Source organism: Perna viridis, chromosome 1 (assembly GCF_037379345.1).
Source record: "Perna viridis isolate PV_CMFRI_1.1 ecotype Kerala chromosome 1, ASM3737934v1, whole genome shotgun sequence".
In the NCBI taxonomy this organism is placed as follows: Eukaryota; Metazoa; Mollusca; class Bivalvia; order Mytilida; family Mytilidae; genus Perna; species Perna viridis.
Genome location: NC_142445.1, coordinates 56,975,973 through 56,997,704, shown reverse-complemented (window position 1 = coordinate 56,997,704; position 21,732 = coordinate 56,975,973). Strand labels below are relative to the sequence as shown.

The window sequence follows — 21,732 nt, the reverse complement described above, 5'->3', positions numbered from 1 at the left end:
TCTAGCTTTATAATACACGAAATGAAGAATATAACGGATATACGGAAAGTGCTATCATTTTTTTTTGTAACTTTATTGTTATAGTGCTATTTAACAAGTGTGGACACAGACTGGTATTGCCAAAAGAGCAGATTTGAACATACATACGTTTTGTCTTGAATGTGTTTGCATTGTCTAGAAAATTCCTCCATTTATTGTTATCAATAATTGAATTATACACATGTTGATAAATATCCATTTACATATGTTACTAAATATCTATTGATATCAATTTTATTAAATATATACATATATATCGGCAGATTCCGGGGTTTGGACATTCCCAATTCCCTAAAAAGCCTGTCAATTACTCTTCCTTAGAACCAAATTAATAGTGTGTGATTTGAAAAGAATTAACATCTATAATGTCTTTGTTTTAACATTCGTCCTAGTTAACACAGTTCTCCAGCAAAAGAGAATAAAACGGCATAATGGAAAAATTTCTCATTTACAGTCATGTACTGCACAGAAAACATTCGAAATTGTTATGAAACAAAATTACAATACCGGTATACGAAGGACTTTAAGGCTAAGAGTAATCAAGGGAACCAAGGTTATAGCGGTAATCAAAAGAATGCAATCCAGGGACAAAGACCAGACATGGAAAACAAACATACACAACAAAGAACAAAAAGTAACTAAAATCATGTATACAAAGTACTCGGACTCTACTAAAAGGTGGGAGCGCTACATCCATCCATACTGGCTCACAGCTAACACTTCAAAATCAATATTTCAACTAAATCTTGTATCAATCAAATTCATCAACTTCTAAATAGTTATATACAATTGTAGCCTGAAAAATGTTTCCTTGGATAAAAACTGTATACTACAGTACTTGTTTTGCAGCTGTATACAATATATCCAGAGGCACTGCCAGTATTATTTGGTTTCAGAACCAACATAACCTCTATGTACATTCAGCACTTCACAACACTGTCAACTTTTCTTTAGAATCTCTATAACATTAAATCCTGTAAATCGTCTTCACAATTTAACAAAACTTAGTTATTTTTATGTGTACAATATTTAAGTATGAAGGAGATAAAATTATTTTTTATGTACATGTACAAATTTTACTTTATTGGCACGAAGTCATAAACAAAAAATGGTTAAATAAAAAATCATATAAAGAGTTGTCAGTACATGCAGTCTGATATGTACATATATAGCAAAACTAAAAATCGTTGGAGCTCCTTGGGAATTTGTACTTTTACGTATACATCACCTCTAAGAGTTCCCGCAATTTCACGTTACAGTAATGGGCAGCAATGGAACTACCCCAACTTAACAGATTCCTCAATGGCATGTGTTTTGCCACAAAACGTCAAAAAGTTCATATGTATGATATACGCGTACATTCATGGAACATTAACTCATGAAAGATATGTAAAAGGAAGGATCTATTTAACTTTGGACCCCAAGTTTTTCCTCCAGCAAAATGCGAAGAAATTTGGATCATATTCAACTTCAAAAATGCAATTTTGAAGAAGAAAATAAAGCCCAAGATTTTTTTTCTGTCCTAGACGGAAACAAGAGTTAGAAATACTGGTTGTTTATATTTATAATTGATTGTAAACAAACACTCATGCCGAGAGTGGGCTCTTGGTCGTGGATAATCCCTTTCTAGGATTCGGCACTTGAGATATTTTTTGTTTTGACCAACTGTCAAAACAAAACAAAAAAATCTCCAGCGCCGAATCCCAAAAGCGATTAGGCCGTGGACTTAGTCTATTACATGTTTAGTCTTTGCAGATTTGGTTTTCATGGTATTCTGATTTGGTGTGACTATGATTTATTTCGTTTCAAAATTTAAATAAAAATGAAATAAATCCCTACCTTCCGACTCTACAAAATTTCAGAATGGTGATCGGAAACATAACCACAGGAAAGTGTTGATTTTATACCAAATAGTATTTCGCTGGGTCAAAGATCAGTGGCGGATCCAGGGGGTGGGGTGGGATGATGGCTTAAAAAATGTCGAAAAAGTTGTGTGCATTATATTATGAAAAACATTCACTTCGTGATCCTCACCGGTGTTAATGTCAAGAATTTTTTTAGGCCAATCCCCCACCACTTACCTAAATATCTGAATCCGCGACTGAAGAATCAGCAAATGTTGTAGGCTGTACAGCGTGAAGATCACAAATTGGATCACTAGGTCACGGATCGACATTTAATCAAGTGTGATGCTTTTACTGAATTTAATGAATGAGTGGTCACAGTACAACTAATTACCCCGAATACACCATGACCCACATTCACGGGTATGACTATCCCAGGGGACTGTGTAAACGCTTTGATGCTTTATACCGTCCGTGAGGGACCCTAAATGATAGCCAATGACTTTAAGAAACCCCTCAGTTCATCATGTACTACAAATTCCACATTTAAGTACAAACCGGGTCTAACAGTATTGAGTATATATGACAATTAAACCAAGTATAGGAAAAGTCAGCTGATGGTCAGCGTCACTCATATCGTGCAATAGATTGGTTAACACTGTATTACGAAAGATTTTAGAGGATTTTAGTGGTTTATATCTAAAAAGACAGTCAAATTATCTGCTTGAAGCCACGATATCCTAGCTTTATAACGCACGAAATGAAGGGTGTAACAGATATACGGAAAGTGCTATCATTTTCAACTTTATTGTTATAGTGTTATTTAATGACTTAAAACTGTCCTCTGTTGTCAATGAATGTCCATAGACACTAAGTTTTGCGTGGTAATTACATGTAATATAAGTATTAGTTGGTTGTCCAAGTGTCCAAAATGAAGGTTAGTATTGACCTTTGGAGATGTGACCTCAATCATTAGGACCAAAAGCAAGCATTTCATAGAATTGAACTGTAAGGGTCAAAAACTAGCATTTTCCTGATGTCTGGATGATAAATGGAGTAAAAGAAAATGGACCTTTTTGAAATTATACTACAATGTGCCTTTTTTCCTAAGTAAAGTTCAGACTTTGAACCAAATGAGGACGAAAAAGGGCCACTTTGATTCTGGTGAAATTATTTTTCTCCGCAGGAAACTTCACATTGCTTTGAACCAAATAAGGTTCAAAAAAGCCCACATTGATTCTGATGAAATTCTCATCCTGTGTCAATGCAATCAAAATTCAAAGCAGTATCAACCTTGAATAGTGTGTCCATACTTGCCCTACCTTTTCATGGTTCAACCCTGCAGTGATATGAAACCTGGGTTTTTTTACTATTTTTTACTATATTTTACTGGGTTATGGGATTTGATCTTTTTTTATTTTTTAGAGTACAAAAAATTATGAAATAACTGTATGACATACACTGTGTAGATGTGTTATTATTTTTTTTGCAGGAAATTACAGTATAGTTATCATTGTGTTACTAGGTGATCATTTGAGTAGAAGTTAATCCTGACAAAGAGTCCTATAGAGTTATATTTCTTATTATACCAGGGCAGTTTCGTATTTTCAATCAATTAAATTGAAGTACATTTTGAACTAAATTTAACTATACAACCCAAAATATGTTTTTTTTATTATACATAATGTATTACTTTCAAAATATTTGTAGTAATATTACTAGTGCAAATGGCGTCATGTGTATAAGGAATCTATAACACAAAACTGTCTTAAAATCTCAACACAAAACAACCATACTGCATGATTGTGTGAACTCATGTGATGGTCCCAGTGTTTGCACGTAGAACAATATATCATCTTACACCAAATTCATTATTTATCTTGCAGACTCTGAAGAGCCAGTACTGACGAAATCCACAAGAAATTGTTGGTATAAATACATTGTTGCTTGCAAGAAGTTTCTTTGCGTTCTTATTTCTAAAGATAAAAAAATGTCAGGAAAATGGCACCAACTTTATTGCTTTGATTTTTTACACAAGAATGTATGAAAAGTTCTAATACATGTAACTTCATGTAGTCTATAACAACTATGCAGCTCCCTTTCAGAGTTGTAAGACTTAAGAAAAAAATCAGTACAGAAATATTCTTATTCAATGTAAATGATAGATACCACACTGTTTGTTTCTATTAAATTTTAAAAAAAAAATTAGAGCAACAAACCTACATTAAGCGAAATGGTCAATCTTAAACATGACATAGCAAAGTTCGACAAATCCATGCAAGTACCCCCTCAGGAAAGAAGCATTCTAATGTATATGTATATAACTTGTCTTATAATATATACATCTAAACCTTGCTTTGTGAGAAATAGGACTTCAACTCTGAAAAACAAGTACACTCCATTTCCTCTATGTATAGCAGAGGAAATATACTCAATTATTTAACCCCTTTATTCTAGTAAGGGGTTACAGTATTAACTATTATTATGCTATTAAAATCTATACAAAACACCCTTTCGCTTTTCTATTGACATAGTTAATGATTCTTACTAAGATTATCCACATGATTTCACACGTGTTAAAGTTATATCAATACGCAAAAGAACCGAAGTGATGTTAATACCAATTTAAATATTCATAAAAGAGTCATTTCAAATGAGAGGATTGACAGTGAAAAACAAAAGAACTCTTTAATTGTTTTCATTTTTTAGGAATGCAATGGAGGTATTTTCAAACTACATGAACGATACATATTTTGTCAAAAATGATGATAACCAACTTCAAGGATATGGTAACTACGGTGTTACAATGTATGTATGATTGTTTAAAGAATTTTATTAACAAGAATACCTGTATACCTGTGCACTAAAATAATTTCGCTCTGGTAGCATGTCAGATCAAACATCCATTTGGTAAGGAAGTCATAATTTTAAAAAATGGACACATTGATAATTCATTTAGAAATCCCTTAAAAAATCTGCTGTATGTAATTTGACATCTTAGCAATTATAAAGCCATTGATATCAGACATGAAAATAATACCAATATGCCCCGGGCAAGCTAGAATAAGTAGTAGTGTAGAAAATCATCACTTATCAATGAACCAACTGAGAATTGTTCAGTCTAAGCATGATCATGAACCTTATCAATATTGTTGTATATAATTGGAAGATATATTTGAGAGGTCCTTCAAAGTCGTTAGGAACGAGTTTCATGAAGGAATAATTTCGACTGCAAGACAATATTATTCTTCAGAGACAAAGAACTTATGGGAGTTGTTGTCTTCACTTTATGAGTACACATGACGATGTCAATGCATTGTTGGTTTGGACTAGTAAGAATTTCTTCACATTAATATATCGAATGTTGTCGAAGATTAACTTCTTCCTGCCTTCTTTTCTCACACTTAGAAAAAACCGACGTATTTAGTGGAAAATATTGTACAGACCCCATGTTCCTCGATATTTGCGCTACAAATGGTACATGCGAAAGTAATTGTAAAGAACAATGCTGGAGAGTAGTTCACAACACACAAGAGACATTCTACATTCGTAACACAGCATCCTACCACAGATATTTGTATAGAATTATCAAAATTTCGACATGGTATCTAGACGTCAATTTCTCAGTACCAGCCTTTTGAATAAGAACTTTTCATATTCGTTTAAAGTTCCGACATTATATCATTCAAAAACTATACTCCTACATCACATTTCAACGTTGGTTAATGGTGAATTTGATAAGTGTTTTAAGGAAATAATCAGGGATTCGAAAATATATACAGAAAAAAGGATGATACAGAAGTGGGGAAAATTCATTCATTTATAGTAGACTATTTTGAAATATACTTCTTTTTTATACTGGAAATCATATTTTCTCCGAAATGGAAAAAGTTCCATGTCTTTGTTACCAGTGGTTTTTGATATGATTCGAATTGTTAAAACAATGATCAATTATAATCGGATCGAAGTAAAGAACACAGAACGATGTTTGGTGAATGTTTTAGTGTTTCCACTCGTGGACGTTGCCATGCCAGCAGTTAAATTGAATAAAGATGTGCTTAAATATGACAAATGTGACATTGAGACATTGAAATTGAAAAAACCTGCAAAAATGTATCTCTATAAACATAGAGAAAAACATATTTCTATGCATGATAAAACTCCAATTAAATGTCACAGCAAAAGCAATCTGAACATTTTAGTGGATTACTTTTTTGAGAAAAACTTCGACAATAATTGGGAGAAAATATTTTGGGATCTGAAGTTATATGATATGCGCTATCAGCCTTTTACGCGTAAAATTATTTCCGAAAGATGCGATAATGTATTTACTCTTCCTGTGAAAAATGAGTTCAGAGAGGGAAATGATCAAAGGTTTCATTTTAGGGAAAGAAGTCTATTGGTACAATCTGCACATTTTAACGCCATTCTGGATTTGGAGAAAGTATTTTCTGACACGTTACGTTATGACATTCAATGTAGTATCAATAATTCAAAATTTTACTGTCATAAATGAACTTTTGTTCAACATTTCAGTTTTGTATAACACAGGATAAAAATGTTGCATTTTTTTATGTGTGTATTTTATTTGGAATATGATTGTAATAGATTAGTTAAATGATAAAGAATTATCATTGTCCGTTATTGGTTATACATGTCAGGCCTTCATTGAAGATTGAAATTGATAGTTTGGTCATTGGTATATATTGGAGATCACTGAAATTTTAAATAAGGGAACTACTGCATAAACTATGATATTGTATTATCAATTATTCATTTTAACTGAATTATCGTAATTGTATAGACTTCTTGTCGTCAAAAGATGAAATAGCGGCTGTTGCTGAGTGAAATTTCAGTACAGTCGTACCGTTTTCCAACATCATTACATAAAAAATGCTTCCAATTGGTTATTTTGTTAGATTTTGACTAAAATAATCAATTTATACATATCATTAGTCACTGTGCCAGTCAGTTTCCTTGACAAGTGCATATATTCAGGACCCATTTTAACTCATTGGTGATTGTTTACAAACTTTATTTCATTTCTTTACAACCTCTGAAGCAATACAGTTTATTCAGTCTTGCCATCACAGTGCTTCTTCAATGTGATCCTAACAACTTATTATAACAACTTGATACAAGTCAAATATAAAATATCTGTAGATCTTTGTAATGTCATACTTAAACTTTTTTTTATCGCTTGTGATATTACTGAAATATGTCAAAACGGACAGTTTGTGGAATGCTTATGATAAAAAATTATATTAAGTAGCTGTTCATCTCAGAATCATTACCTATGGGCCGAAAGGTCGTATAGTGAAGGAAGCATTGCATTTCTACAAAGACATCAGGTGCTTCGGAAACTTACATGTCCTGCTCTGCCAGCGGCACCTGTTACATTGTAAGTTTGTAAAACCCGGTTGATATGTCATATTTCTTCTAGTGGTGGAGGAATATTCAATGTAATGTACTACCATTTCTAAAGGGAGATAACTCTAATTTTTTGTTAACACATTCGTTTACAAACTAGAGAGTCCAATTAAAAATATCATTTTCCACATGAATAAAATATTACAAGCACAAAAATGTATAACCCTTTTTTCATATAGCTTTTAGAAAGATTTCTAAAGTCTCATTAATTAATTGCTTTCTATATAACAGTTTAAACTCCATATTTTAATATTAGACGCTTTTATACATAGTCTTAATGTTAAGCATGACGCACTAATGTTAGAATTGAAATACCTTCTTTACTCCCAATATAGGGGTGTTAATAGTAAGAACGTTAAACCTTTACTACTGAAAAGGCAGGTTGACGTGAACAAAACGTAATACCTCTGTTTAAACTATGTTTTAGTCATGATAGGATCCGCGTTAATATCGTAAATCAACAACAAATATCATTTTTTGCTCTTTATTTTGAAAGTTTGGTTCATGAAATATAAAACCACTTTTATAGCATATCTTATCAAAGTCAAAGTTTTTGAACGCCTTTATTTTAAATGTAATTTGTTCACTATTAATAGTGATGTGCGTTCTATTTCAAACAAAAAAGTTATTTGGAAGAGAAATCAAGGGAGCCAAGGTTATAGCGGTAATCAAAAGAATGTAATCCAGGGACAAAGACCAGACATGGAAAACAGACATACACAACAAAGACTCCACTAAAAACTGGGAGCATGAATCAGGTGCACCGGTAGGGTAAGGGTCCTCTGCTTTTCTAGATACACCCGCCTTGTTGCTCATAAAGTCAAGCCCAGGGTATATATATATATATTGTAATTTTTGTTTCAAATGTATTCAGATAGCAAAAATTTAAAATTTGGCTAAGTATCAGAATAATACAATCTGAAAATCTTTAAGCCCCTACATAATTTAGATTTTGTTTTTAAGATTTGATGTTGACCAGTATTTTTTTTCTAACATGATTAGGCTATGCTTATGATGGGCGGAGCTCAAAGTCGACAGCGCCTAATCACATGCGTACTTCCTTGTCGACAAATGTCCGAATATTTTTTAGCAATTCATAGTTCTGGTCTTACATTTTACTTATATAGGACGTCGCTGACGCAACGTGCATATTATTGTTGTTTGGTACTGACAGTTTGTTTGCTTATCTTGTCTTAGATTTTTCAGATTGTTTCATTCTAACTTAACCATGGACGTTAGTGCAGATTCCCCGCGTTGTTAATACTGTTTGGACTTAGGTTATAATATAAAAACCTCAGTTTGACTGGTATTGAAGTTTTGACATTTTATATTTTTCAGTGAATTAAGAATCAGACAAATAAGGAAGTAAAGATTACAGTACGTTCCATTAAGAAAAGTCTGATTAATTTGTTTTCAAATGAAACTAGACAATATAAGTGCAATATATTTCCCGTCATAACATTTCCAAATTATCGAATTGAAAAGAAAAACAAGACTGTGAAGAACAGTTGGATGGTAGAGAAATCGCCTTTATCATAACATAATCATGCTGTTTCATTCTCTACAGTGGTGACTTAATGTTTCGGAAAGAGGATGACGCTTCACACTTAACGATATTAACAGTCAAAGACTTGTGTAAATAATTACAACTTTCACCAAAACATGGTGACCTTTTAGATATTTTATTCAATTCAGCAACTAAGAAACAAACTATTCTTCTAATTTGTAATGGAGGTATCTACTCTGCTATGAAAGGGAACTCTTTGTCAAATATACCTTTAAACAGGCTTTCGTGTTTCAAGAAAGAACATCGTTCAGCTAGATCCTTTAATCTCAGCTTCCGCCATATAGATGACGTATTATCGTTCAACAATCCAAGTTTCGGGGCTTTGATACATTGCATCTACCCAAAGAACATGAGATACAAGATACTACAGACACTGTGTAGTCAGCCTCATATCTTGACCTCTACCTAGAGATCGATGGTAATGGAAAACTAATGACCAAACTTTACGACAAACGAGATAAGTTTTCATTCAGTGGAGTGGTCATATCACAACTCAAACGTTACGCCAGAGCTTGCCGTAACTATGCAGACTTTTGTATCGTACAAGATTCTTACAATTAGGCTTCTGGAAAAGGGTTATGTTGCTACAAGATTGAAGTCATCACTACAGAAATGTTATGGTCGTCATCATGAATTCGTGGATTGTTACGGTGTATCCATCTGAACCATAAAAACTGATTTGTTCAACGTGTCAAAGTTTTCCTTTCCTCTTTTGCCTACCCCGGACTTGACTTTTTATGAGCAACTCGGTGGGTATTTCTGGAAAAGCAGAGGACGCTTACCCTACCGGTGCACCTGGTCCATGCTCGTAGTTTTTAGTGGAGTCTGAGTTGCTCATTTGCTTTTGTTACTTTGTATGTATGATTTTAGTTACTTTATGTTCTTTGTTGTGTATGTCTGTTTTCCATGTCTAATCTTTGTCCCGGCATTATATTCCTTTGATTACTGCTATAACCTTGGTTCTCTTGATTACTCTTCCAAAGTATAATGCAAACTCTTATATGCATTGAAATACTCCTACTGGATTGACTCATTGAAGACAATCAAAGTGGTACTTAGTATGCCACTTTCCTGCCTATAATCCTGCTTCTCATCAAACTGTCAATTTGATTTTTTAAGTCAATATATTTTGCATACCCCATTTCCATCAGTTTTGTACCACTTGATCATTTGTATTATTAATGAAACTCATGATGCATTACTTGCATATTTTTTCCAACAAAAGAAAAACTATTTAAAAGATATTTGTTTTCATGGAAGGTTTTCTACGTTAAAACGCGATGCTCACATTAATTTCATAATTATCGGTGATCGCTTGGAAAGGTATCTCCTATATTCTCTATATTTTGCTGGGATTTAACTAGACATTTCCCTGCCATTGAAATTAATCATAAAACGTTCAATTCTACCATAATAGAGTGTTATTAAGTGTTATTAAATATTGGCATGACGGCCTACGAGAGAGGGAGATTAACACAAACAACAGATACTAATCAAGTTTAAGAGAATTGCTGCAATATGTTTGAATTTGATTCGTTAAACTTGAGTGATTAAATTGATGGTGATTGTAGTTCCTGTATTGGGTGTTTATTAAAACTGGTGATTAATCATTTACCATCCGACAGTTTTAAGTTAATAGGCAAAATACATGACCAAAATGGCGTATAGAATTCTACTAGACAGACTTATGACAGAAACCATACAATATTTCAATTCTCTTCAACGTACTTCTATATTATACAGTCGCAATGTATAGATATTTTGGGGATATTGCATAAAAGATTGCACTACTCACCAAACATCCATCTTCACTGATGATGGGTGTTTATTTTAGCTTTATATACTTTTTTGAAACACTATTGTGCATTATTCTCACCCGGTGTTCCGATGTGAACCCTCGTGCTGTATCTACCCGTTATGGAGAATGTAAAGGTATGATAAAACAATTGGGATCGAAGCTGCAGCCTGTGGAGATATTTAATGGATTTCAGTATGCTTCAACCAAAAGTTACAAGATGAGATACATGCCTCCAACTGGTTCTCTGGAGAAATGGTTGTCAGTGAGAGTATTTTCATACAGACGTTTTAGAAGTGTTTGTCCTCAAATTATAAACTCCAGTGATTTTTTACGTAATCGTTTAAGGAATATTGAACCTTTTGTTTTACAGATATCAGAGGAGTGCCTGAATCTTAATCTTTACATCCTAGTCAAAGGTTAGTAATTGTAACAATTCTTTAGCAATGATGACAAATTTGTTAAAGAATCATTTGATAACAATTAAGTCAATATTGCATTTTACAAAAGATTCTATAAACGTTTTAAAAATTTACTCCCGCCACTATTCTTGTTTGTCAATCGTCATTTTTTATCAATGTATCTCATGATCTATAAGGCAAAAATAATTTAGTGCATATTTTTACCCAGGAAGACGCGCTTTTAATCAGGTTGAACCAAATTTGTTTTTATTTAACAATTCAATAGAAGACATTTGATTCGTCAATTTTCCTCACTGCTTCTATCCCTGCTAGTGACAATATACGGTAAAAATGCCTTCGAGCATTGAAATAATCATTTTATGTCTTGTTAAGTTTGAAGACATAGATTGACTGCCTACATGTACATGATTTTCAAATGAAATTTCGTATTGTTATTATCATTATTAATTGATTGGAATTCAACCTAAGACATTTCATTGTTGTCAAAAAACTTAGTGCATTTAAAATTTGTGTCGAACTGAAAATACACTTTAGACTAAGGGGGAAAAAATCGGTAAACAACTTTTTTTTTTTAATTCCAGTTCTCTCAAGCTTTGATAATTCTAAGCTTCGGGACAGACTACGAATTATCAACTTGCATATGGCCAATAAGTTAAGTCTACTCTTTCAATTACAACGAAATGCTCTCTATTTGATATTGACAATAATTCCTTGAAGGATTTTACCTACAGACTTACTTGTCATATCCGCAAGGTAAACGAAATAAATTGAAAGAGAATTTTTCTCAGATTCCTGAGGAAAATATTAGAAAATTACCTCATGTTGAAGGTTGGCTTTTCTTTAATTGTACTTAAAAGCAAGTTGATGCTTGAACACATAGTGCATTCAACCTGTTTAAGTAATCGGGTCATTATGTAGGTAGTAAATGATTCTTCATTTTAAGTTATAGTTTACTGCAAAGTACCGGAATAAAAGATTGGTTATAATTGAATATGTATCCTGACCAGTCTTTATGCTAGGATCAAACTGAATTGTATGGAATTGGGCTAAAACAAATGGGAACCACAAAAGGAATATATATGTTTAACAACTCAGACACAAACTGGAAACACGAACCAGGTGCAACAGTAGAGGAATAAACTTACTTGTATTATTTCTAAATTGTTTGCAACTGGTTATCGTTAATTGTAATTGAGATTTTTAAACGTTGAAATTTAGAGCCTTTGGCTAGAAATGTTTAATAAACTATCGAGACTTTTATAGTCTTTTCTTTACATCAATTATGCAGTGGAGAAAAGTTTGCTATATTACATCTTTTAAGGGGAACTTCAATGAACGTATACAGTACAAAAGCATTTTTAAAGCTAATTTTAGTAGGTCGTGCTTCAGCTTAAACAAATAAGTAGCAGTGATTATTGGAAGATTCTGATGATGATACCTAACGCGATTAAAGTTTTCTGAAATAACTGATTTTTTGGAACATATTACACATTTGAGGACATATTACTTGCCAAAATGTGAATGCCATGTAACCACGTATACATATATATATCTTGTTATCTCGTTCGACTCGGACTTCACTAAAAACTGGGAGCGTGGACAAGGTGTACCGGTAGGTTAATCTTTCTGTGCTTTTCTAAAAACACCCGCTGAGTTGCTCATAAAAGTCAATTCCGGGCAGACGAAAAAGAAAAACTATGACACGTTGAATAAAACGGTTCTCGTGGTGCAGATGGGAACACCGTAATGATCCACGAGTTCATGATGACGACCATAAAACTTCTGTTGTGACCACTTCAATCTTACCATATAACCCTTTTCCAGAAGCCCAATTGTAAGCAGTCTAGCGCGCTGAAAAAAGTCTGCGTTGTTACAGCAAGTTCTGGCATAAAGAATGAGGTGTGATGTGAAAACTCCACACGCAGGTTCTGCAGGGATGTTGAAGTTGCTACAGATGAAAAGAAATGCAGATTAAAAAGTCATTGCGTTTGTAGTACAGTTTTGTCAATAGTTTTCCTTTACCATTAATCTCAAAGTTTAGGTCAAGATAGGAGGCTGACTTCACATTGTCTAGTATCCTTTATCTCAAGTTCTGTAGGGTAGATGCGATGTATAAAATCTCCGAAACTAGGACTGTTCGACGATAATACGTCATCTATAAAGCGGAAACTGAGATCAAAGGATATGGCTAAACGAAGTGTCTTCTTTTGGATTAGATTAGTTATAAAGTTTGCCTCATAAGAGTGAAGAAATAGGTCAGAAAGCAATAATTCATTGGATTCTGCTTATTCAAACTGAAGAAAACTACTGCCCATTCAGATACATTGTTTGATTTTAATTTCCTCTTCAAAGCTGTTAGGTGCCTTTTCCCATCTTTTTGGTTTTTGCATTTAAAATTTTGTGCTTTATTTTTTAAATAAAGATATAAATCACGGAAACTCCATTTTATCATTGTTTTACCACGATTTGGCCATTTACGTCGCATTATTTTACCCCCGAGCGATAGAAAGGGCTTAAATAACAACATAAACGGCCAACCCGTCGTAAAATAATGATGAAATGGAGTTTCCGTAATTGATTTTGATGCTAACAGAAATAGTTTCTTTAAAATTTTGAAAAGACGCAACCTATGTGTTACACGAAATGTTGGTCATGTGTTTATCTCTTTTTACCATGGCTGTCGTTTAAAGAGGTTTGAAGCACGTCATATTAGAATGTTTAACATGCATTTGATTCGCATGCTATCCTGTCTATCAAACGTTGAATAATTTTTAGGATTTGGCATACGCCAATTGATTCTGAATTGTTTAGTAATTTGTCTACTTCTTTGCTTTACTTCCGATCTGGAAAATGAATAGCAATGACGATTATTGGAAGTATTCTGTTTTCATTGACCATCCATGATTCCCAATAATAATAACTTATTTATATGCACTTTATCATCACAAAATTATTTATTCAATTTTACCTAAATATGTTTTACTCAAAATAATATGGTTTTTACGTCTTGAAAAGTCTAAGTGGCTAATTATGATATTGTAGTTATCATATTATCATCTCTGCAAAAAATATTTCATCGGTAATTCCGGTCAAAAAAGTTCCTATGAAAACGTTTTTTTTTTTTTTTTTGCGTTGCTTTTTTATTTTGCTATACATACCATCGTTAACGCACTTTTTCCTGGTGTAAAGACTTTCTTACATCTATTCTACCCAAATGAACTTGATATTAATATGATCATTAATACACCTTGAATGATGCAGGACGTTTAAAATCAAATCTAAATGACACACGAGGTGGTTTTGGCTTTCAAATTATAAACTTCCCCTTTCTTAGTGGCTATATACCAATGTCACTAGCCAAGGAGCATACACAACATAGTCAAACATTTACTGTCAAGCCTGGTATTTTATCTATACACAGACTTTCTTTGAAAGCAAATAACTTTTAAAATTTAAGACAGGAATATGTTCCACTGTTGTTGTCCACAGAATTTTTACGACCGACAACACAACTTGATTGACCGATATAATTTTTTTTACTCACAGATGAGACAAGGTATTTTCGGTAAGATTTCATGCCTTACTGGATTGACAACCCTTACTAGCAACACTGGTGATGCTCCTTTGACGTACCGTGTAGGAGGAGCAATAAGAACTAGGTCTTTTGACTCACAACGGTGCGAGCATATTTTCTTCACTGCAAGTTTTAGGTCACATTTCTATCATGCAAGGGTATTACAATTAGACTTAGATGACACGTTCTTTGAACATTTTCAAATAAATCATTAATGTTGGGTAAGTTAATTATCGCATGGTGTATCAATATGTAATTATTAAGATCAAGATCAGTCGTTTAATGTTCCTACGCTGAATTGTTCTATGTATAAAGGTGACTTTTCATCCCGGACACTTAATTTGTCTATTAGTTATCAACATTTCCATTTTATTTGCATCAGCAAACTTCGTAAGATTAAATGAAATCATCAAGTTGTGAGTTGTTCCGTTCTTTTTTTTATGGGACCGTTGTGATACTACGCCTTGACAAGAGCGTATCGGGGGAGATACATTATTAAAACTAAACAGTTACCGGATTTCATTTACTTGCAATTCAATGTGACAGGCGCCGCTGTTGGCGTAATACCTGCTTATTCTTCCGGAGCACATCCTCTGTGTCCCTCCCATTTGGGGGGATTGGATGGGTTCATATTGCAATTTTTAGTTCTTAATTGATTATGATATCTTAATTTTCTTATCTTCAGTTTTATTTGTAAGTGTATTTTTCTATTGGCTCTATTGTGTATATGGGTCGTCTCTGTATTTTCCCCCTTCAGCGTGGCACGCTTATCACGCTATGGTATGTGGAAGATGGAAAAATGTCATTAAACATGTATTTTAGTCAACAACTAAGTCACATAACTATAAAATCCAATAGGAATTCTATCTCAGATATTAATATGTTCTTAAAGGAACAGAGATCGAGAAAGGAGATATAGTGTAAAGAGAATACGGCAGTTGGGAATGTGTAGATGCTTGTATATTTGTTCTACTCGAGAGTGTTAACAATGTTATATGATGCATATCATCTAGATACCCATTTAACGCGCTATAAAACTTTTACCCACATTTTATTTTAAATTGGCCATACAATATCAGGACCATTGAGGTAGGTTTCTTACTTTCCGGTTTTTGCTATGATAATACCATTTTTTTGTTCGGACTGTCCTTTTAGACTATTCCTTTTGACTACTGCCTAGATTCTATCAGTTCGGTAATTTTATTATTGCTCTTCATTTATCACAGTTTATCCTTAGATTTCAGTTTTTGTAGGTGATAGTACTTATGACTCCTTTCACGACTGACATATCCTTTAAGTGTCGGAAATTTTACGAATTTTTCGTATATTGTATATGATATAACACTTAATTTGATAAGTATCTCGAATAAAGTCTTTCTAAAATATATCCTCCAAACAGATCAAGAAAAACAAATTTTGATGCACGAAACGACATGATAATCACATTAAAACCAAATATCGTGTTTTAATGTACTTCATGTAATGATGCATACACTCAATTAAAATATAATATCATTTAGCAATAAATTACTCCCTGGATAATCTTAATGATAACAATTAAGATAAAGTATTTGAAATATCTCCGTATAATTAGTATTTTTCATTTCATGTTATCTTCGTGTTCAAATAAGCGGAATGTTGTCATATATTCGTGGATAATGTTTCATTTGAGAAGCACAAACAGCAGAAGAGCTCTTTAGGAAATATGTAAATTATAGCATCGAAATATATAAATACCAATCATATATTGAGGAGTCCGAAATCATATAGTGATATCAACCTTAGCACTATGTAAATCAATATGCGTATGCTGATTATTCGTAAATTTTATATGCATAGATGACACATAAGAAATATTGGCCACAAGGTTGACGAAGTTTATCAATTACAAAATTCATTACACGAAAGTTGTAACTGTCATTAGATTTTATTTCATTCTTTAAAATCATTGTGTTAACACTGTTATGTCATATAATGTGAAATTTTGGTAAATGGCCTCCAATTTTGTCGACAAGTAACAGGAGCTGTTTGTTTCTTCTCACTTGTCAGTAAACGTAACTGACAGAAAGTGTCCATTAAAAACATCGTTTCCCTAAAACATGTATTTTTAGTTACTTGGTATCGTCTTTTTTTTTCTAAAGAATATTTTGGTATAAAATGCTTTTTTTTAAAATTACTTGGTCTTCTCCACTTCAATGTAATTTTACATAGGGGCATATTTTTGTTACTGATTTATACCCAAGTTTTTGATTGGGAATAAGTTTGAAAGATAACCAGAGTACCGAATTATCAATGGAAACCTTAAAATATACAAAACCACTTTATCACTATCGCATTCTGAATCATAGTCAGTAACTGATTATTATTACGATATTTTGGTTCATTGTTTAGAAAAGTTGCATACAACTGATGACATGTTTTTGTTTTTTGATAAAAAATTATTCAATGCATATATGAAGTTAAATCAAAGCCTTCAATTATTGTTTTACTTTTATCTAAATGCATACTGTAATTTAGGGCATACCAAACAACGGAATTACTCTGACGTTTTGTATCTTTCTTTTGGTTAATCTGAATCGTATGGGAATTTTAAGGGTTTTGTATTGTCCCAAATTGCACTATATTCTACTCAACGAAAGAAACGCTTAAAAATAAAATGTGTCAATATATCAATATATTTCTTTTCAATTAACAATTTCTTTAACAGTTTAAGTCTATAAATAAGGCCAAAAATCAATTTGAAATCTTAAAAAGTTGACATAGGTGTCATAGTTTTCCTTTCTTCTTTCGTCTACCCAGGACTTGACATTTTATGAACAACTCGGCGGATGTTTCTTCAAAAAGCAGAGGACGGTTACCTTATCGGTGCACCTGACGCAAACTGGCCCATATCATAATGACTCAGACGCCGTGCGGTCATGACCCAAGGATACGTCTTCTACATTCCCGCAACCGCAAATTGTGTGCTGAAAGTTCGACGCAAGCAATACCTGATCCCACAACCACAGAATTTCGGGTCAGCTCAAAGATGTAATAATTTCCCTATTTAATTCGGCAAACTGAAATTCCGGAAACTTATTTTTAACTGTCCGTATTTGGTCAAGAAACTGCTTTGTTACTGTCTCAAATAGAACGTTAAAGAATAAATACTTTATTTATTTGGCATTGTTTCTTACATAATGGGTTAAATATTGTTATTGATTAGAATGCTCAATCAATTCTTTTGTTGACTAGTATATAACTATTGTTACAGGCCAGTGCAGGAGTAATCAAGGAAACCAAGATTCTAGCTAAAAATCAAAAGAATGTAATCCAGTGACAAAGACCAGGCAATAAAAACAGACACACACACACACGAAAGAACATAAAATGACCTAAATAATACAAAGCAACTAAGGTAAATGAGCAACTCTGACTTCACTAAAACTGGAAGCATGGGCCAGATACGCAGGTAGGGTAAGCGTCCTCTGCATTTTTTAGAAACACCCACTGAGCTGCTCATAAATAGTCCAATTCTATTCAAGGTTTATTGAAGGACCAAACAATTTTGATCGAATCATCGAATAACAAGTTAGGCTTTATTATGATAATACTAAATCATTTTAGTAAATTAACATTGGAATAGACTGAGAATATTTGTTAAATTACACAATTGCTTCCCTATGCAGTGTTATCGTACTTGATGTAATAAATTTGCACAATTTATACCATTCATTTTATACCTAAATTGAACCGACGTTGAAGAAATTCACGTATTGTTTCTAAATAATGGCAAGTTTTTAAAAGGTATAATTAAAACACACAATGAGCAAAATTTGATTCAAAAGTAGTTTGAGCGCTATGAGTTATAAATGTAATTCGAAAGAAATTTGCCTCAAGAAATGAGCACCCATGTATTCAAAAAAAAGTTCTATCTTTATGATCCAAAGAACACATGCAAAGAGTCAGTCATTAGGATAGAAACTCAATCAATTCTTCCAATCTGACGATGATAAATATTCCTACAACAAGTGCCATAAAAGACAAATCAAGAGGGAGCTAGTTGTCATTCTTCATTGATGTAGACAAATTGAGTTAACCTAATAAAGAAAGTGAAAGACGGTGTCAGGTTTATCAACTTGCTTCCAGCGAGCTATAAAATCAAGAATTTCCAACAATAATCCATAGATGGTCCTTAAAAAGACTCTAATTCAAGATGTTTTCTCTATAAATGTATAGTTTATGTGTAGTACTGGTGTATCTTAAGAAGAAAGTACCTCGTTTTTATTACCAGCTGTAATGTGGTGTACTATTTTGGAAAATATCTGGGCTCTGCTTTTGATAACTGAAGTGTGGTATGTGTGTTGTGAAAAAAGCATCAATTTACGACCAATGTCCGGAATGCTGATCCCATTCCAAAATCAGTCTTTAGGAACAATTAAAGCGTTCCGAGGAATTCAATATGGCTTACTTGGCAGATTTCGTGAACCATTGATACTGAACAAGGAATGGAATCATTCGAGATCATTCATGGCTTCTAGTTCAATGGTTGTTTGCTACCAACAATTTCGTCATTTGAGGTCGATGAGCATGACTCTGTCATTTTACGTTTTAAGTCGTTTACGGAGAATAGAGCCTTATTTGCTTAAGCAAACGGAGGGGTGTCTAAAAATCAATGTGTATGTTCCAATGAAAGGTAAGTTGGAGAGAACTTTAAACACTATGAGAGAGTGCGATTGAACCAGCATGCACCAAAGTAATGATACTTACCTGACATATTTTTTTCAAAACACGGTACAATGCTTATTTAAGTTATAGTTTGTGTTACTGATATTGTCATTTTAGCCTTCCTTCAGAATTATTCGTTTCAGCTTTTTCAAACCATTGACCATCTGACACTGGATAAAAAAAATACATTCGCATTGTTTCTTTAAAAAAAAACAAATGAGTGTATTTGTCAAGTCAGATTCATAATTTAAGTAAGGAACGCATAACATCCTGTCACAGCAGTGTTTCGAGTCTCTTGACCATATATAGTATGTGCTAACTTGCTGATTTCCTACTTCCTATATGCACAGTTCGTTAGTGTCGAAATGTGTTGTACCATGACGCAACTTAAGAATTAGATTCATAAAAAAAACTGTTAGATTGGGTCAATATGAGGTTCCTTAATAACCGAATAGGATGCATCGCCTCCATATATAAATCAAATTCTATAACGATGTGATGAGCGGAATTTCCACTAGTTTTCCCGTTGTTTAAAACTGAGATTGCTCTGGAAATTTTAACTGTTTTCTTGTTAATTTACAAGGGTGAATGATAAAACCGCTTAAATTTAATCGCGATTGCATTAATAATCGTTCTCAATGATATTAATTCTTTGTTAATTTTAGCACGGAACTCAGGTCTGAAATTCAATAATAATGCACTCTTGGGGAATCAATTGAAATGAATACGATGATTTAAAAGGAACCATATGATTCCAAAACACACTGTCAAAACTGATGGAAATTCAAGATCGTATGAAACCAACTGAATGCTACAGTATGTATGAAATATAGAGTACACCATGTATTGGTTTAAATTACATTTAGAAGTAAGGTTTTTCAAGTAAATTGAGCAGCCATTTTACTTTAACTTTTAACATTAGACCTTTTTTATGTGTTTGTTTTTGTCAATTAAACTATGTAATTTTGACTTGGTGTTCTTCTATTCCTAGTGTTGGTAAAACAATACTATAAATTGGCTACAAAATAAGATTTGTTGCGTATAAAGTAATTAATTATCACTATAAAACTGTTTCCAACTTTATTCATAAAAGAACTCTCACAAAATATTGTTTCAATGCGACTTTTCACATCCAATTAACATTTAAACCACTCAAAGTTCTTACATTAATGATGTTAAACAATAATAGTTGTTGGTAACCCTTCATCTCATTCTGTCTGTCTAACGTTAAATAAAGCAATTATACATCTAAATACGTTCAAGGAAGTTCAGTAAGAGTAAATGTAGGTAATTTAGGAAAATACCTGTCAATCAATAACAGATTCGGGATTGTTTATAAGTGTAACCTATATATTGAACTTTTCTTTGATATGATTATTTGTAAATATCAGCTTCATTTTGACATAACATTTTAAGAGCCCATAAGGGTAGTGTCTAACATGATAATATCATGACACCAAATGGTTACGTTTCTGATAGTATATTTATTCGGAATATTTATGGATTTTTTTTGTTCTAGTTCTACGGAGCCGTTTCATGTTTTTCACATAGACACAAATGATTTAAAACTTGACATGATTCTCCACAAAATGATCTATATAGATTTGCATTATATTTTATGATGTAAAAAATAAGAGAAATTAGTTCTAACAAAAATAACCAAATTACCAAAATTATCAGGACTGTGGTGTCATTTGAATTCGTGATAATATTTTGAGAACTCTCTTTCCAATTAATTATCCTATAAGTGCTAGCAAAAAAGTTACTTACATTGATAAGAAAACACAATTTGACGCCTGTATCCTTAAAAAGAAACAACATTTACAGATAAAATGAAGAAATTATCAATTCTGTTTGAAGTAAAAGATATACTCTATGGAAGGAGTGGTTATTACAAATCAGTTGGGAAGCAGTTATTTTATCATGATTTCCAATGCCACATGTAAATCATAAAATAGTAAGGTATAAGTCGGTACCATTTAACAAATGTTTTCGAGAATTTTACAGCAATTTTGGAACTGCTTGCAGTTGTTTAACTATAAAAACACGTCCAACAAGATTAATTTTAAGATTGTTTTCAACGGTTTGGGAAGGGGATAAGATACTTTATGATCAAACTAAACACCTGCAAACGACACTCTTTAACCCTGTTTTCTCTTTTTTTCATAATATCACGAAGCAATCTGCACACTAAGTTGCATTTTAACTCGGATTAATATTAAAATGTCTAAAGGGATAAATATACCTTTATTTATTATCTACGTGTGCTATAAAACTAAACCAATGCCATAAGCAGCAAATTTCACATACCAACAGTTATAGCTTTCATTATTTTTGTATAATATACCAATACC

General features: G+C 32.7%; 2 protein-coding genes across 2 annotated transcripts in view; both read left to right on the top strand.

Annotated features, from left to right (window-relative positions):
• The first annotated feature begins 4,116 nt into the window (after window positions 1-4,116).
• On the top strand, window positions 4,117-6,399 carry LOC148629514 (uncharacterized). The gene is made up of 5 exons (XM_088575972.1): window positions 4,117-4,193; window positions 4,593-4,672; window positions 5,053-5,176; window positions 5,311-5,509; window positions 5,713-6,399. Exons 1-5 carry the CDS (start codon window positions 4,117-4,119, stop codon window positions 6,397-6,399), a joined length of 1,167 nt encoding a protein of 388 aa, XP_088432098.1.
• A 3,809-nt stretch (window positions 6,400-10,208) lies between these two features.
• The window catches only part of LOC148629513 (neuroligin-4, X-linked-like), a 107,684-nt gene continuing 96,160 nt past the window's right edge, over window positions 10,209-21,732 (top strand). Inside the window, exon 1 of the mRNA XM_088552587.1 lies at window positions 10,209-11,094. Coding sequence (XP_088408713.1) covers window positions 10,695-11,094 — 400 coding nt within the window. The 5' untranslated portion in view covers window positions 10,209-10,694. The remainder of the gene's footprint in view (window positions 11,095-21,732) is intronic.

Excerpts from the sequence above, each read along its gene's own strand:
- LOC148629514 (XM_088575972.1), top strand. The coding sequence starts at position 4,117 with ATGGTCAATCTTAAACATGACATAGCAAAGTTCGACAAATCCATGCAA. Across the intron at positions 4,194-4,592 it reads CAGGAAAGAAGCATTCTAAT|GAATGCAATGGAGGTATTTT; the intron begins GTATATGTATAT and ends TTCATTTTTTAG. Across the intron at positions 4,673-5,052 it reads TAACCAACTTCAAGGATATG|ATATATTTGAGAGGTCCTTC; the intron begins GTAACTACGGTG and ends TATAATTGGAAG.